Source organism: Sorex fumeus, unplaced genomic scaffold (genome assembly GCF_029834395.1).
Source record: "Sorex fumeus unplaced genomic scaffold, SorFum_2.1 ptg000061l, whole genome shotgun sequence".
NCBI classification, from domain to species: domain Eukaryota; kingdom Metazoa; phylum Chordata; class Mammalia; order Eulipotyphla; family Soricidae; genus Sorex; species Sorex fumeus.
The window spans coordinates 30440202-30456463 of NW_026606118.1; the positions used below are offsets into that span (position 1 = coordinate 30440202).

General features: G+C 41.3%; 1 protein-coding gene across 1 annotated transcript in view; it reads right to left on the reverse strand.

Annotated features, from left to right (window-relative positions):
• Positions 1–14812, reverse strand: part of MYB (MYB proto-oncogene, transcription factor) — a 37034-nt gene extending 22222 nt beyond the window's left edge. Inside the window, exons 1-9 of the mRNA XM_056126206.1 lie at positions 14673–14812; positions 10266–10383; positions 8071–8142; positions 6475–6567; positions 6003–6223; positions 4142–4370; positions 2942–3022; positions 2516–2620; positions 797–1051 (exon numbers count right to left, since the gene is read on the reverse strand). Coding sequence (XP_055982181.1) covers positions 797–1051; positions 2516–2620; positions 2942–3022; positions 4142–4370; positions 6003–6223; positions 6475–6567; positions 8071–8142; positions 10266–10383; positions 14673–14695 — 1197 coding nt within the window. The 5' untranslated portion in view covers positions 14696–14812. The remainder of the gene's footprint in view (positions 1–796; positions 1052–2515; positions 2621–2941; positions 3023–4141; positions 4371–6002; positions 6224–6474; positions 6568–8070; positions 8143–10265; positions 10384–14672) is intronic.
• Positions 14813–16262: the final 1450 nt, after the last annotated feature.

Here is a 16262-nt window from a genome sequence, read left to right on the forward strand (position 1 = left end):
GGATTAATGAATGATTGGTTTTACAGTATGGAGCAGTCCGCCCAGCTGCCTCAAGGCTGACCCTACGTGTGCACTCCAGAGACCTTTCCGTACTATATCATTTGCATGCAAACCAAAAAGAAAAGGCACGTTGCAAATGAGCAGTCTAGAAAAGGCTGACACATTTGCAATGTCCATCCCTCATCTGATAGCTATACAATCAGTGTTGCCTAACCAACTGGGAAACCAAGGAAATACATTGAACATTGCTTTGGAAGTACTGCTCTTACATGTTTCACTAAAGACTTCTCTCAGGAACCAACTGGGACTGTTAATCTATACTCAATTTCTTTTGAGAAAATCCCATACCATAAATAAACTGATTATTTCAAATACTATAAATTAAAAAAAACTGCTTTAAGCTTTGAGTAGACATAATTTAGTGCATCACCTACCCAGAAACAAAGCCCAACTCTAGAGAAACCAAAAAGTCATAAAGTATTAAAAACAAAAATAATTAAAAAAATAAACTAAGACATCATTCTCACCACCCAAACTCAACTTATAGGTCATGGACTTCATTATTTTAAAAATTATGCAGTTTAAAGAAAAAGGTGTGAAAAGCTGCCTTTTTATCTGCTCATGAAAGCAGATCTTTGCAAAACCGTACATTCTAAGAGTAAAGAGAATATTTTTACCTTCAATACTAATAGAGGCTAAAATCATGGTATTTGCTACAGAAAGTGGCAATGATTTAAGAAGTGGATTTCTAATTCCCTTTCCAAAAAACAGTAACTGCCTTAACGATTCTACTTACAGAATCTATAAATTGGAGTGTTTCTGCAAATTCTAAGAGGTTCTTAACATTATCCAGAATGGCATCTTGGTGGATGATCATGCACCTGGCCGGAGAGGCGCTTTCTTCAGGTAGGGAGCCAGGATCCACTGGCAGAGATGGAGTGGAGTGGTGTTCTTCCAAACAGGAAACAGGTGCACTGTCCCCATGAGGTCTGGTGTGGTCGGCAATGGCGGTGCTGTGCCACCCAGGGTAGCTACATGTGTGGTTCTGGGTCTAAACCAGTCAGGGTGGGGGATAAAGAAAGAGCACGGAGAAGAAAGGGAAAAGGAACTTAGCAATGAAGTTGCACAAGGTATCAGATGCTGTTGGAGGAAAGATAAACGTAGTTTCATCATCTAAAAACTTATGCCTATGAAACAATTGTCAAGATGTTTCCTTTCATCAATGTAAGAAAGACCTTGCTTTTTAATGATGGTACAGTTTGATCTATATGACTACCTTGTCATCTGACTTAATTGTGATTGTTAATTGACTACCTTAATTTAGCTAAAATTGCAAATAGAAGGACTATGTTATCAACTTGCAGATTGAAGTGCCTTAAAATTCTACTTTAGGGGCAGGAGGATATGGTACAGCAGGTAAGACACATGCCTTGCAGGAAGATGATCTAGGTTTGATCCTTGCCATTACCTATGGTCCCCCAAACGATTCCTTAGCACAGAGCCAGGAGTAAGCCCTAAGCACAACTGATGATCGCCCCAAAAACAAAATAAAACAATCCACTCTAACATGACAGCCTATAGGAGCATACACGTTGGTTGTCAACTAAGAACTATTTTAGTCTCATTATAATCTACAAAAAGGCTAGGGAAGACAAGACTTAGAATTCTTTCATCGACATCTATTCTTGTTGCTCTGTCCCCTTCTACTGCTACATATTGCAGTGATCCATTGAAGGGCTGCCAAATTGAAGTGGTTAAGAAAGCAGAAGAGCAAATTAACAGAAGGTTCCTTTCAGCATGACCATGCAACAAGAGAAATTGCAAAACAGTAACTAAAGTTAAAAAGTGGCTGAACTTACATATATGCCCATAACCATTTTATTCTTTAACCAAAGAGAAATTTAGTTCTTAGAGTATCTACTGGATATCACAGCTCTTTTATTCTCCTTCTTGTTTAACTCCAGATGTTATAAAGTACAAGCTGCTTTCCTACTTAACTGCCTGATTACTAAAAAAGATGCAGAAATTCAGTAATGATCCATATAGCGTTTGTACATGCAAACAAAAGACAGCAACTGATGTGTATAGAGAGATTATTTATACGTATCTTTACGTCTACATGCTGAGCAAAAATCAAATCACATTTGAAATTAAAAAGTATAAAAATCTAGGTTAAGAAAAATAATAGTAAAAAAGTCAAATGAATAGGCACCATATAGACAAAAAATTGTAAAACTGGCGTACTTGCATGAATTTTATTTTTACTAGTTTCTGAATTGATTCTAGTTCTTTTTTAAAAGGGAATAATAATAATCGCAACTAGATATTGTCTATTGCAACATGAAATGGTCACTTTCAATTAAATCAACATATTCTGATATCAACTACATTTTACTTATAAACACTATTAATAGATAAGTAGATAAAGTGTAATAGTCAGAAGGAAGAAGTAAATTGAGATGGGCACTGTGGTAAAATTGCTAGTTCCCATCCCCGGTAAAGTCAGGGTTCTTACTGGCAGTGTCTGCTGTCCTTTGAGTTCATTCTCAGTTGACATTAGGAGCAATTCTAATTCCTTTATCCGCTTTTCTTTCTCAGGATCTTCATCATTATAGTGTCTCTAAAATTAAAAATTTAGGAAGGGGGGAAGACAAATGTTTGATTGGAAGTGGTAAATACAATGGTTGTGGTCTGCAATTCATGAAGGAACACACAAAATCCCAAGGGACTCCTCGGGGGCTACAGCAAGCTCTGAGGAGCCCTTTCAACTGACAGTATCAAAGAGCCAGAAGGCCAGAGGCAATTCTCAGTGGAAGTGAAAGAAAGCAAATAGCTGGTCAGAATTCCACCTCTGGCTCTGCGGTTCCCTTCCCCTTTTTCTTCCATTGGTCAAGTGAATGTCAATGTGTTTCTTTCAGGATGTGACCAGAAATGTCCTTACCTGAATGGCTGCAGCAGCTGGCTGAGGGACATTGACGATATTTACATGTAACGCTACAGGATATGGGACATGACCTGGGATCTAGAAAAAAAAAAAGCAAAGCACTTACAAGCCAACTCATTCATGGTTATATATACTTCAGGGGACTTGACTTTCTGAGGTTTGCCTCTAAGACTGAGAAGGAAAAAAAAAACTCTACAGATAAAAATTCACTAGATCACATTTTAATTTGAAAATTTTAGCAAGGCCTTTTAAGATGGCTAAATAGCTCAAGTAACAGAGTGAAAGAAATGCAAAGCACTCATTTTTCCTAATGGGAAGTGTTCCTTATTAAAGACACAATCTAATTTAGGTAAAAATACCTAAAATAATTTTTAAAAATGTATGAAAGAAGTTGATGGGAAAAGTGATAACAACAGTCATTTATAAATACAGTATTTTGAGGGAAGTAATTATGAGTGTTAGTAAAGAGCACAGCCTCTCTAACTTACGTTTGGTGACTTACTTTCTGGAAAGTCTATAGTCAAATACATGGAGGAGATAGAGAAAAGACAAGACTACTTGTTAATATGATTTACACAGAGATTGCGTATGACTTCTTTATTCTTATTTTTTAGCATTTATTATTATTACTTCTAAAATAACAATTTCTTGATTTTTCATCTTTGCTCTTCCTCTTCCATAATTTCATTACCTTCCTATATACATCGTGAATGTTTCTTTTCCCCAATTTAAGTATGGGAAAGGATTCAAAGAGATGAAAATGTCACAAATCCAACTCGATTCAGAGAAAGAAGTTAAATATTGAACCATTAAAATATTAAGAGACCCCTGTTGAAATTCAATATCAAACTGTTTCCTCTTTCAAATTTTATTATGGAAGAGAAATCCTCCATTCTTCCTCTGTAAGTAAATCAACACTCAAAAGGTAACTACAAATTAGATTTGAAACTGCAATCCAGGCTCATACAACTTGAATTCTAGTGAGCACCAATCTCTGTGAGTTGTATAACGGTGGAAAAATCACTTAATGGCTTTGTTCCAGATGTATTTCAGGGATGACAGGATAGCCTTGTCTACTTCAGAGGAAGGAAAGCATGAATCTTCATGATCATTTTTGTGAAAGCAAGATCATGCAACTGCATTTGAAGGTAAAATTAGCATTTCTCCTCATAAACTAAATTCTCAGGAATGGCTTACATTTGGGGCTTCAGAAATGTGATAATAGGGATAGTCATTGTTCACAGAAGGCTGGCCAGTTGGAGGGAGTTGGGTTGAAGGTGGAGCAAAACCCATCAAATGACTGTTCTTCTGAAAACTTGTGGCCACTGTTGGCGGGCTGGCTTTAGAAGTCTCCTGCAGATAACCTTCCTGTTCAACCTTCCGACGCATTGTAGAATTCCAGTGGTTCTTGATAGCATTATCAGTTCTGCACAGAAATATATCACATACAAATTTTACAAACAATAATTTCAATTCAGATTAGAGTTAATTGACAGAAAACTGTCTCTAACAGAGACCTTTTCTTTGGTCCACTCATAGTCTCTTTCTTCTTTTTAATTATTGTAAAAACATGTAAAATCATGTTTTTTCTAATGTCTCACTAAAAATACAGATTTTCTTATTACGTAGTATAAAATGTGTACTATTTTCCAAAAAGTTGGAAACATTTTAAACATTTTGCAACAATCATTCATACACAGTCTGACTGTTCCATGGTATAAGACTAAAACCACCTTAAGTTCTGATTGTTTTAGAAAATTATTCCTCTGCATATGGCTTAGAAGGGTCAACCAGCAAATACCACAAAAGTAAAGATTAACATATTATAACGATGCTGATATTGATGATGTTTGGTCATTCATTTTTCATCTCAGTTAGCCCCAGTTAGAAATTCTGAAACAAAGAAAACCTCCCACCTTTTGAAAACCACCCCAATTATTCTCCCACCAGATAGAGATAAAAATGGAGAATGGGATTCAGAAGAGCCAGATGCAAACTCCTCATATATTTTCAAACTTCTAAGCACTTTTACTAAAGTCTTTCAGTTCTCAGGAAAACAGTTCCTCAATTAAAAAAAACATTTTAGGCCTTCCTTTTGATGGGCCCTTATGATGAGGGTACAGGGATCTAAACTAAAGAAAGAGGAAGTTCAGTTGTCCCCTAAATGTTATAAAAATGAGAGCACATCGCCTCATCGCCTCATTACCTCAAACCCTATGGGCGAAAAGGCCACCTTGTATTACTGACTCACGAGTGAAGAACTGCTTTGGGATATCGCAGGAGAGTCCTGCATAAACCAGCAGGGCCATATGTTGCTTTAGAAAGATCACTTGCTCCACTTCCTAGTGGTGAAGCTCAAGAATAAAAGGTCTGTAAAAATATTTTTATGAAATTACTTTTATGTAACGTTTAAATAAAATATATTTTCCAAATTAAACAAATACTGCTACAATTGTTCAAGCAGGGAAAATAGGACATGAATGAACTTTCATTGATATCCCTCAGGTCCTGCCTCTAAAAGCCTCAAAAAGAAAGCATAACACTAACTTAAATAATTTAAGAAGCTAACAGCAAAAGAATGCTTCTAAACTTTGCTCTTTTTGTTGTTCAAGGAAAAAAAAGATTAAGTCAAGTGATAAATTGGGTAAGGAAACTGATACCCAAGCCCGTCTGGTCCCTTCACTCGGAAGGAACACCAGAGAAATGTCTGTCCTCAGTTTACTTCTAGGTGAATAAAATTTTGTGGTTAAAATGGTGCTTTGTCATTCATTTTACTTGATAGAACACTGGCCTTGTGAAGTGGGTTATTGCTCACTTTGCAAATGGGGAAATTGAGTCTGAGAAACCTGAATGACTTGGTCCAAGATTCACTGTTGGATACATTCTGAAATAAACTTAGATAAACTCAAAGATATCCCTAGTTCTAATAGATTATAGATCTAGGTTACATAATGAAACACTATGGTTGATGAAATTCATTCAACATACATTTAAAACAGAATGTTCAAGACCCATTCCCTCATTCTTCCCCACCAATAAATTTTGTACATATTATTACCGTCCAGGCAGTAGCTTTGCGATTTCTGCCCATCTGTTCCCCAGTCTCTTGTGTGCCTGGTAAATAATTCTGTCTTCCTCTTCTGTCCAGGAGGTTTTCTTAACTTCTGGATTCAAGTGGTTATGCCACCTCTCCCTACATTGTTTTCCAATTCTCCCCTTTAAGTGCTTGGCAATAACAGACCAACGTTTCGGACCGTATTTCTGTACAAGCTCTATCACCTTCAGATAAACACACAAAAATAACCTATGGTTTAATGTTATATAATGAGTCAGCATAATCATTCTTCAGTGTTACAAGATTGTTACAAAACTTCTATAAATCTGCTTTCATCCATTGGAAAGAAGGGAATAGAGACCTCTGTTTCCTGTTTGTACATTTTACCTATTTCTCTGAGTTGGGAAACATTCAACAGAGATGTTGCGATAATATTCTTAATTGTGATTCATGTACTGATAAAGAAAGAACTTACTCTCTGATCTTCTTCTTTGGTCCAAGGGCCCTTGATGAGCTCAGGGTTTAGAACTTTCTGCCATCGGTGCTGACACTGTACATCTGTTCGATTCTAAATCAAATAAGATAAACAATACACTGTCATAAAGATATGATGTGATATATTTAAAAGCTTTTTTATAATATGAATCATTAATAGACAATATACTTAAAGAGTATATAAGATGCTCTCTATTTGAACCTACATGGCTCTATGGATATAAGTACAATAAGACATATAATTAACTATCATAAAAAATAAAGAATAATAACATTCAAGAACATTTTAATACATATTTGGAGAGCCCATATGTTGTTAATTATTTGCAGCCAAAGAACATACAAAATTATAACAAAGCTGCACCTAAAATGAGAAGTTCTCCCATTATATGAGTTAAATGACTTTCATTTTTTACATGTGGCTGTCATTTAACTTAACTTTAGTATATGGTATATGGAAAAACCTACATAAAGACTAGTATTTCTTACATATCCATATTGAACTTTTATGGGAACCCATTTTCAATTATTTGAGTTTGTTTCCCATCAAATTCAGAGATGTGCTTCCATTCAGAGTTAGCATTAATATTGCAAAAGGAGTAAAGATGAATTAAAGATAGACTTTTCCTTCATCATCCAGAAGGAAAAGACAAGTATTAACTGAGAGATGTAATTTGATTTGTATGAAGAGACTAAAGCAAAGTAATATTATGATTAGAGAAGGAGCATTTCATTTCTTTAGGAAGAGATACTATGCTTTTTTAGGAAGAATCCAGATAAAAACCTTCATAATAACTTCAAAGGATGAACAGAACATTCCAGAAGATGGGACCATGAAGAACAAGACCCTAAAGGAGGGAAAGTTAAATGAATTCAACTAAATCTGCTTACAGAGAGGAAATAGGAAACAAAACTGGAGTTATAAGTTGGGGCCATCTGTTTACTTAATTTGTGAGACTATGAGTCACTGTTGCTGGTTTTGAAAAGATAAGATAGAGCTTCATTTTAGGAAACTCCATCGACCGATGGTGTCTAGGATGGATAGAAAGATGAAAAGTTCCAAGTAGGGAAACAAGATTTTAATCATGAAGAGAAGAAGAAAGGGGTCTAACTTTGTGGAAGAAAGGAGAAAATAAAAAGTATGAACATAAAAGATAATGGAATTGCAGATATTTTGTAACTGCTTGGATAATTCTAGAAGGAGCCCAAAGCTTGAAGCCAGGTTACCATAAATATGGCTATTAACAAAAACAGCCATTAAAAATAACTTGAGTTGGAGAAAACAGAATGTGTTTAGTCATTTACCATATAGTAAATCACCAACACTAATGCATATTATCATAATAAGTGAGGATATAAAATAAGAAGCAAATGTTTCAAAAAGTATTATAAAATTCTTTCAGAATCTGCTTGGAAATTGTTGTTGCAAGCACGACAGTATAAACAGTGCTTATAAACTGTGGAATACCCCTACTTCTTATCGAACAGCAAACTTGTAAAGTCTTAATTGCCTCTTCTACCTTTTCTTAAATATTTGGGATATTTTCATTAACACAAAGAAAAATTACTAACTTACCGGGAGATAATTGGCAATAACTTTCCAGTCATCTGTTCCATTCTGTTCCACCAGCTTCTTTAATTTTTCATCCTAAAACATTTAAACATAATCCTAGGCTGTTAGTCATTTACTATATGACTCTACTGAAGTTAGAGTACAAGAGTAAACCATTTCAGTCATTCAATTCAGGAAAAAGAAAAATGCTCAAAATTATCCAATTATAGCATATTAACATAACACACTGGTTAGAGCACAGATTTATTTACATTCAAAACAGAACGGGGTTTAACTCAGCTATTGATTAATTATATAGGTATGTGATAAATTACCATTTAGCATTCCTGGGACTTACATTGTCACCTATAAAAGTGAGCGTGAGAAGGCTAATTTAACAAAGAATGTTGATATTTGGAACTTACATAAGGTAATTATGCTAAACACTTAGAATAATGCCTGACACATTTAATATTTAATACATGGTAAATGTTAAAAGTTTTCATTTGTGGGGGAAAAATAATGATATTCAATGTTAGATTCAAATATGGCAATAAATAAAATCTTTAGTAAGAAGTAACTCAACCTCTTCTATATCTTCCAAAGAATTGTATTAAATCTAAAAATATGCATGGTGTAACAACATCATGTATTTTTTGTGACTATATATTTACAATTTAAATCAAAACTATTGAAACAAAAAGACATATCAAGGGGAAATCATTCAATTCACAAGTTGTGTCTTTCAAAATGTGCTCTATCAAATGAATGAGAACATTCATATTTTGGCAAAATGAAATTTTACACAGAATGTGGGTTCCAAGCATGAAAAAGACATAGAAATTAGGAAGTGAGTTAATTACATAAATTTTATGTTTCTAAGGATAACTCAAGTGCACAGAAACTGTGCATTTCTTATGGGGTACATTGGAAGTCCTGTCTGCCTATCAACAAGTGCTCTGTTTTAACTGAAGCAGGGTAGAATGAAACTGAAGATGAGTCCATACTATTTAATTTAGCATAAGACATTCTAAAACTAGTTGAAATTTTTTGAGACTTTTAAGAAAAAAACCAACTTTTCTCAAGCATTTTCTCCTTAAGTATTTCTCCATTTTTACAAAGATCAAACTGTTGATAAGTTAGCAACAGAAGAAACACGAGAAGTAAATAAATTTCCATTCATTACTGAATGGGTTTAGAACATACACATGTAAGTGAATATAAAATGCATATTTCAATAATATATTCAATAACATTCAAATGCAATAAATCTATTAATATCATTTCTGTAATTCTCTTTTCATTCTTTTGATTATTGTGTTTTTGAAAGTAGCAACCCATTATTTGTTCACAGAATGTTTGTTAAAACTATAGTCCTCTTTTTCTAACTCACAGGATAGGTTTCAAGAACCCCCTGACCCTCTCAGAGGATACTTGAAACTGGTAGTACTGAACACTATCTATAATATTATTTTTCCTATACATACAAATAACTATGATCAAGTTTATAAATAAGATGCAGTAATATAATTGCCACAATAAATAAATATTATAATAATTAAAATATACCATGATAAAATTTTTGTGAATATGGTATCTTAAAATCTCTTATTGTACATAATATTCTCAAATTCTAGTTGGCCAGAGATGACTGAAACCATGGAACATGAAACTGTGGCTAAGGAGACAATTACTGTATTCTTTTTTGTGTCAAGTAATTTTGAGCTCTGGGACCATAAAAAGAACATTTCTCCCTGACCTCATTCGATTTACAGTCTACTGGGCAGGTGTATATGCTACAACAATAATAAGTATGAATGTGTTTTCACTGGTTGGAGGATAAGTAAGCTTATCTAACCTTACTGGAGAAGCTAGGGATGACTTGTCAGAGAATTGGCTTCTTCACAGGTCATCAATGAAGGAATAAGAAGAGGGAAATAAAAAAAAGTTGTGGTCACTCAGACAAGGACAGGAAAGGCAGAAGGAGACAGAAGAAGCAGAAAATGTTACAGAGAAGACATCCAAAGGAATACAAAGAGTTGGAAGTAGATGGAACAGTGTGCATGTGAGGACATGGTAAGAATGCTGCAAACTAGAAGGAACATTCCAGAACCGACTGATAACCTTGAGTACCTGTGGGTTAGCTGAAACTTTTATGCATAAATTGACACACTTTAGCCCTTCCTGCCCCAATGCTTTGTTAACACATTAGTAGTTACCTCTTCCCTGGTCCACCTAGTTTTCCCCAAATGCCGTTTTCCAGACTTAGGAAGCAGCCCATCATAGTCATGGTCACACATCTCAATGTCTTCATCATCCTCATCACTACTGTATATGCTGCAGAAACAAAAATGGGCAGTCGAGTACTGAAACCAAAGGATTTAAAATATTGGATTACAAAATTTACACAAAAGTCCTCAACAATCTTTTCAAGGGTTACAAAGATAAAATTGAAAACTTGCACAACAAGATTGTTTTCTGCATTCTGTTGCTCTAGTATTGTAAACTGGTTCTGCTGTTATTGGTATCCACAGATACCGCAAAGGACCTGGCACTTTCTTATTGCTCTGCATGTTTAAACCTGCTGTTACTATTAGACCAGTGACAAGTTACACATTTGGCAACCTTCCAGCCAATGAAGGTTTAGGCTTAAAACTCAATGTTAAGGAAATAAAAAGAACGAGAGCTCATGTCCTTTATTTAAGTACACACTTGAAATCTTTGGCATATGTCACATTGTTTAAATAATACTTCCACAATATAATAAACAACCCATTATGTTATTCCAATGGGATTGGTATTTTACCAAAAGAAAATATTCTAGAAGGAACACACCCAGCAATGTAATTATAGTCATCCCTTAAAGATTAGAAGATTAAGAGAATCTAAGAGGGAAAGATTTAAAATCCTGAGAAAGGATAAGACCATCAAGTAATCAACCTGCTTTATAAATAACATTAATATCAAACAGTTTTAAAATCCAGGTTGATCCAATTTATGGCCATGTTTACAATGCCCAGTTTCCAGAGTAACTAATAATTAGAACACCCAATGGTCAGAATATTACTCTTTTTCTACACCTGACTGGTATTATAAACATCTTTAAATGTAGCTAACCTAAAACTAAGGGATAAGCCCCAGATGGTTTTGAAAAGCCTCAGTGCTGTTTTTCAAAAGAGCTGATTTCTGAAAACCTAGTTGACCATTATGCATTTTGGTGACTTCTGAGTAACTTAATACTTTATTAACCATATGCTGAATATATAAAGCAATATCATAGTGCTCATAGCACAAGTTATTTTTAGGAAGTAAATTTATATTTATATCACATTTTGTCTTACAAAACTTAGAATAGATAGGACTCTCTATAATTAAAGTAAAGGTACTTACCAGTAAACCTGAGTTTGAGAATCATCTAATTTAAAACTACTATTCTGAACAACAATTTGAAGGCTCAGGGTGCATGACAAGCATGATTTGACCCAAACTTTAAACGGTACCATAAAATAAAAAGGCTACTAAACAATTTATAAGCATATATACTTTCATCTAGAGTCTATTCTTTCAAACAAGAGCCTAATCTTGTTTTCCACTGTTAACAGATTATTCTTAACAATTCCAATATCTTATTTTTAGTAAAAAAATTAAGCGTCATCATTTGAAAGAATATTTAATTCCAGAGCTGTAGGTCAGCACCTTTTTAAAAGATTCATAGGGAATTCCTTGGAAATCCCCCAAATGAAATGATCCCCCCGCCCCTCAGTGAAACATTCAAGAAAAGCAGAGTAATCTGAAAGCAGAGTCATGAATTCCACTCAGTTGAACTTGGCTTAGTCTAGATCTGGAGACCACATTTTCCTTAACTGAGATCTACATTTTTCCAAACCAGGATTGGAGGAAACAGCTCCGCTCAAGAACAAAATACATATATATATGCTCAACCGCCGACAGGGGGCAGCAATGTTAGATAAGAGAATAGCCCATCAACTAGCACTAGGGTTCTTAAGGCCAAGGTGTAGGTCAGGTCTAGTTCCGCCTCCACCTAGCTGCAGAAGGTGAACAAATCACTCCCCTCTCCCCGGGGACTTCAGTCCCTTGTCCGTCCGTAAGGGTTTGCATTCTATGTGTAATGCACTTTCCGGTGCTAACAAACGACAGCTCCGTGTCTTTTTCGCTTCTTCAACTAAGTATGGGAGCAGCCATGTGCAAAACCAAAATCTTGGGGGAAGCGTGGCAGGTGACCTCTACAGGTACTCAAGCGGCCGTTAGGGGACAGGGCGAGGCCGGGGCTCTCGCTCACTCGGCTCCTGGGTCTAGCAGCTGCAGGCTCGGCTCGCGGGCTCGCCTTAGAGCTTTGCTTGCCATTTCCTTGCTCTCAACCAGCCCCTTAGCCCAAGCAGCAGGATTCATTTCTGCTAAGAACTTGAAATAACCTCCCCTGTATCTGCTCCGACAAGATCTGAGACCCAACAGTCTCAGGACTTTCAAAGGCTGATTTCAGACTTTGATGCACTCCTCTCTCTCTCCACCTGCCAGACCCTGTGTGGTCACACGAGTACAACTATGAATGTGACATTCTGTCAAGGAAACAAACCGTGCACCAAAAAAGAAAAGAAAAAGAAAAAAAAGAAAAGCCCGGAAAAAAAAAACAGAAAAGAGGCGTTGGGGGCTGGGAACTGGGAGGGGAGCGGGAGGAAGTGCCTGTGGCCGTTTGCTACTGTGATTCTAGAAAAGGGGTTCAGACTCATTTCGCTGACCTGGTTACTAATGCCTGCCGAGTAGACGCTCGCCTTGCAAGCAAGAAACGGCTCGGAGCCCGCACCCGGGTTTCTCTTCCCCCGCCCCCCCCCCACCCCACCCCAAGCAGGTTCAAGACTCCCGCCCGGCCCGGACGCCTCCCCTCGCGGCTACCTGGGAGCCTCAGGGAACCTGCGCGGCCCCGCCCCGCGGGGGGCACTACGGAGATCACCGGGCACCAGCGCTCCCCCGCGCCACCTCCCAGCACCCCCTTCCCTGCTGCCTCCGCCTCTTCCCAGTTTCTGCTTTTAAAAAGGAAAAAGAAACTCGAAAGATCTGTTAAGTGCCAAAGACAAAAAAGGTGCACCCGCCCCACCCCACCCCACCCACCCCACTCCCTGCGCGGGTCCGTGCCCGGAGACTTAGGGTGCCAACCCTCACCCCCACCCCCGCCCCCAAGTTGCCTCCTTTTTTTTTTTTTTTTTTTTTGGCTCCGGCTCTCAGCCAGGCCTTGGCGCGGCTCCCGGGCGGGGTCAGGCCGGGCCCCGGGGTGCTGCTGCAGGACCTACACCTACGCGCTTTGCAACTTCCCAGCGCCGCTCGGGGACCGGCGACCGCGGTTCAAAAACTACACGGAACCGTGGGGGGGAGGGGGGCAAAGAAAGAGAGAGCGAGAAAAAGAAAAGGAAAGAAACTATCTTGAGATAGAGGGTGGGACTCGCTTTGCCCCCCCCACCCCAGAATCGGCATGTGGAGAGTCCATCGGGTCACCACCCCTCCTCCTCCTCCTCCTCACCAGCGAGCTGAGATGGCGGGAGCTGGGTGCAGGAGGGAGGAGTGGCGACCTCGGCCGCGTCCACGTGTGAGCGCGGCGCCCGGACCTCCCGTCCAGAGGAAGAGACCTGCTGGGCTGTGGCCTCCCGGGGCGCTGCTGCCCACCTCCGTGCTCTGCCGGGAAGGGGCGATCTTGATCGCCGCCGCCGGGCTCGCCCCGCACCCGGCCGCGCGCGGGACGCTGCGGCGGGTCCACTCCGGGAAGTCCAGAGGCGCGTGCAAGCGGCGCTGCCAACCCCTGACAGATCTGATAGTCCTCCCCGGGCTTCTCCGCTCCCTCTCCCTCCACAAGGCGACTCTCCCCGAAAAAAGCTTAAAAATAAAAAATAAAAACGCACAGGGAATTCGCTTCACATCCCGGCGAGCCGCGCCGAGTGCAGTGACATGTGCGGCGCGGGCGCGTGTGGGAGAGTGTGCAATGTTTGCATTAGAAATAAAAGCCTCCCAGAGGATATTGACTAGAACCTTCAAGAGTGGGGGGCATAAATCCATTTGCAAATGTACCTTGTGCCTCCCCCCGCCCCATCTTTCCAGCCGCCTGTCAGCTGGCACTCTTCGCCGACTCCAAGAAGAATGAATGAAATTTAAATGAACTACCTAAGCTACTAAACAATCCGGCATTTTCCCTATATCTGCCATATGCTGTCCTTCCAAGTTCGAACAAATTGCCATGCATCCAGCAATTACGCAGGGATTCCCTTGCCCAAACCAACGGCATCAAATAGGGGAGCCGGTGGGCTCCGGTGGCTGGTGGGCACCACTCTGCCCCCGGGCTGGAAAGTGGTGTCATTTTTTCCCTCCCACCCCGTTTCGGGAAGTCTATCTCCGTATAACTTGCAAAAGGAACGGCAGGACGTGCTTCTCCACGTCGGGATCAGTTTCCCGCAGGCTCTCATTCATCCGTCTCTCCCGCGGCTCCTGCTGCCCAGGAAGGGGCTCCAAGTCCCCGCTGCATCTGACAGCCGGGTAGAAGCTCCGAGGTCGGTTTCCCACCTGCTCTCCCGGCGCTCCGCGCACCCCCACCCGCTGGCGCCCAGTCCCGGGCTCCCCGTTACCTGTGCCGGGGTCTCCGGGCCATGGCGCGGCGGGCGCGGGGCTCCGCCGGGAGCAGCCGCGGGGACCGCACGGGGCTATCGCCTCCCGCTGCCCGCCTCCTGCCTGCGTCCTTTCCCGGCTGCTCGGCGGCGCTGCGCACCGGCGAGGCGAAGTTTCTCCGGAGAAAGAGGAGGAGGAGGAGGAGGAGTAGGAGGAGGAGGAGGAGGAGGGGGAGGAGGGGGAGGAGGAGGTCGCGAAGCAGGAGGAGGAAACAGGTTGATATTAAAGAGTAAACTCTGTAAACAGAGATGCCATCAAACAAAGAGCTTTGGACACTCCCCCTCCCGCCAAATCTGGCGCCCCTGCAGTGCGCACGCGCCCTGCCCGCCGCCTCCGCAGTCGCCTTGGCTGCAGCCCGCCGGGCTGTCGGGCCGGCCGGGGCCGCCGCTCCCTGCAGGCTCCCGCGCCGCCACGCTCTGCCTGGCGCGCCCGAGGCCCGGGAGGCGCGCGGGCCCAGAGCCCGGGGCCGGGGCGGGGGAGGGGGGCGTGGAGGGGGGCAGCCGGAGACCGCGGCGGCGCCTTTTGCAGCGCAAACCCCGCTCCCGGGTCGCACCCGCGCCGCGTCCCGCCGCTGCCGCCTCTCCGGGCGCCGGCGCCCCTCCCTGCTGGCTGAACGGGCTCTGGGACCCCCCCCCCCCCCCCCCACACACACACCCAAACCACTAGTTCATGGGTTCTGAGTTGCGGCCGCAGGGGCTCAGGTGTGTGTGTGTGTGGGGGGGGGGGGGTTAGGGAGGAGATGGGCGATTGGATTTTGTTTTAGGCAGGTTAGCGAACTCGTGAAATGGGGGTGCGCAGGGAGCTTTTTTTTTCCTAGGGGGGTTTGGGTGGCATTTTTCCAAAAAGAAACACCTCCAGTTTAGCTTGTTGGTGACAAAGGACACTTGACTACTCCGAGCGGGGCTGCTGCTGCTCTCATTCTCCCCAGTGGGGCACCCCAAAGATCATTGACTCCTCTTCCAGATCCTGGAGCACACCCGGCTCGGGCGTCTGTCACATGGCCATCACTCTCACCCCGGCACACGCCCAGCCCCACCCACCCCGTGCGGTCCGCGCCTTGTGCACCCCACTCGGGCTGCCCCTGCTCCCCCCCGACCCCCTGCGTGCAGTGCGCTCTTTGCTTTACACACCTGTAAAGTCCGCGGACTCAGGACTTAGCCCCTCCCCCGCAGAGCAGCCGCACCCGGCTTCGAAGATTTGGAAAGTTTAGCAGTTCGGGAAGTGCTGGGGTCGGTAGCCAACGCCTGGTGTAGCGCAGGGTCTATTTTACCAGATAAAAATCATCGAAGACATTCCTAGTCATTTCACTAGGCGCTCCCGAAGGAGTAAAGAGAGGAGATGAGTGCTGAATTTATAAGGATTACTGACTGGGGGATTTTGGGGGAGTTTTAGTTTTACTTCCGTTTATAGACTTGTACCATTGGGGATTTTTTTTTCACTCTGTACACACTCATTTATTTTTCCTTTAACCTTAGAAAAGTTTGAGACTTCTGCTGACTGGCTTTGTAGGAGCTCCCTGTGCCTCAGCATTTCAGACTTAGCTCAGAAAT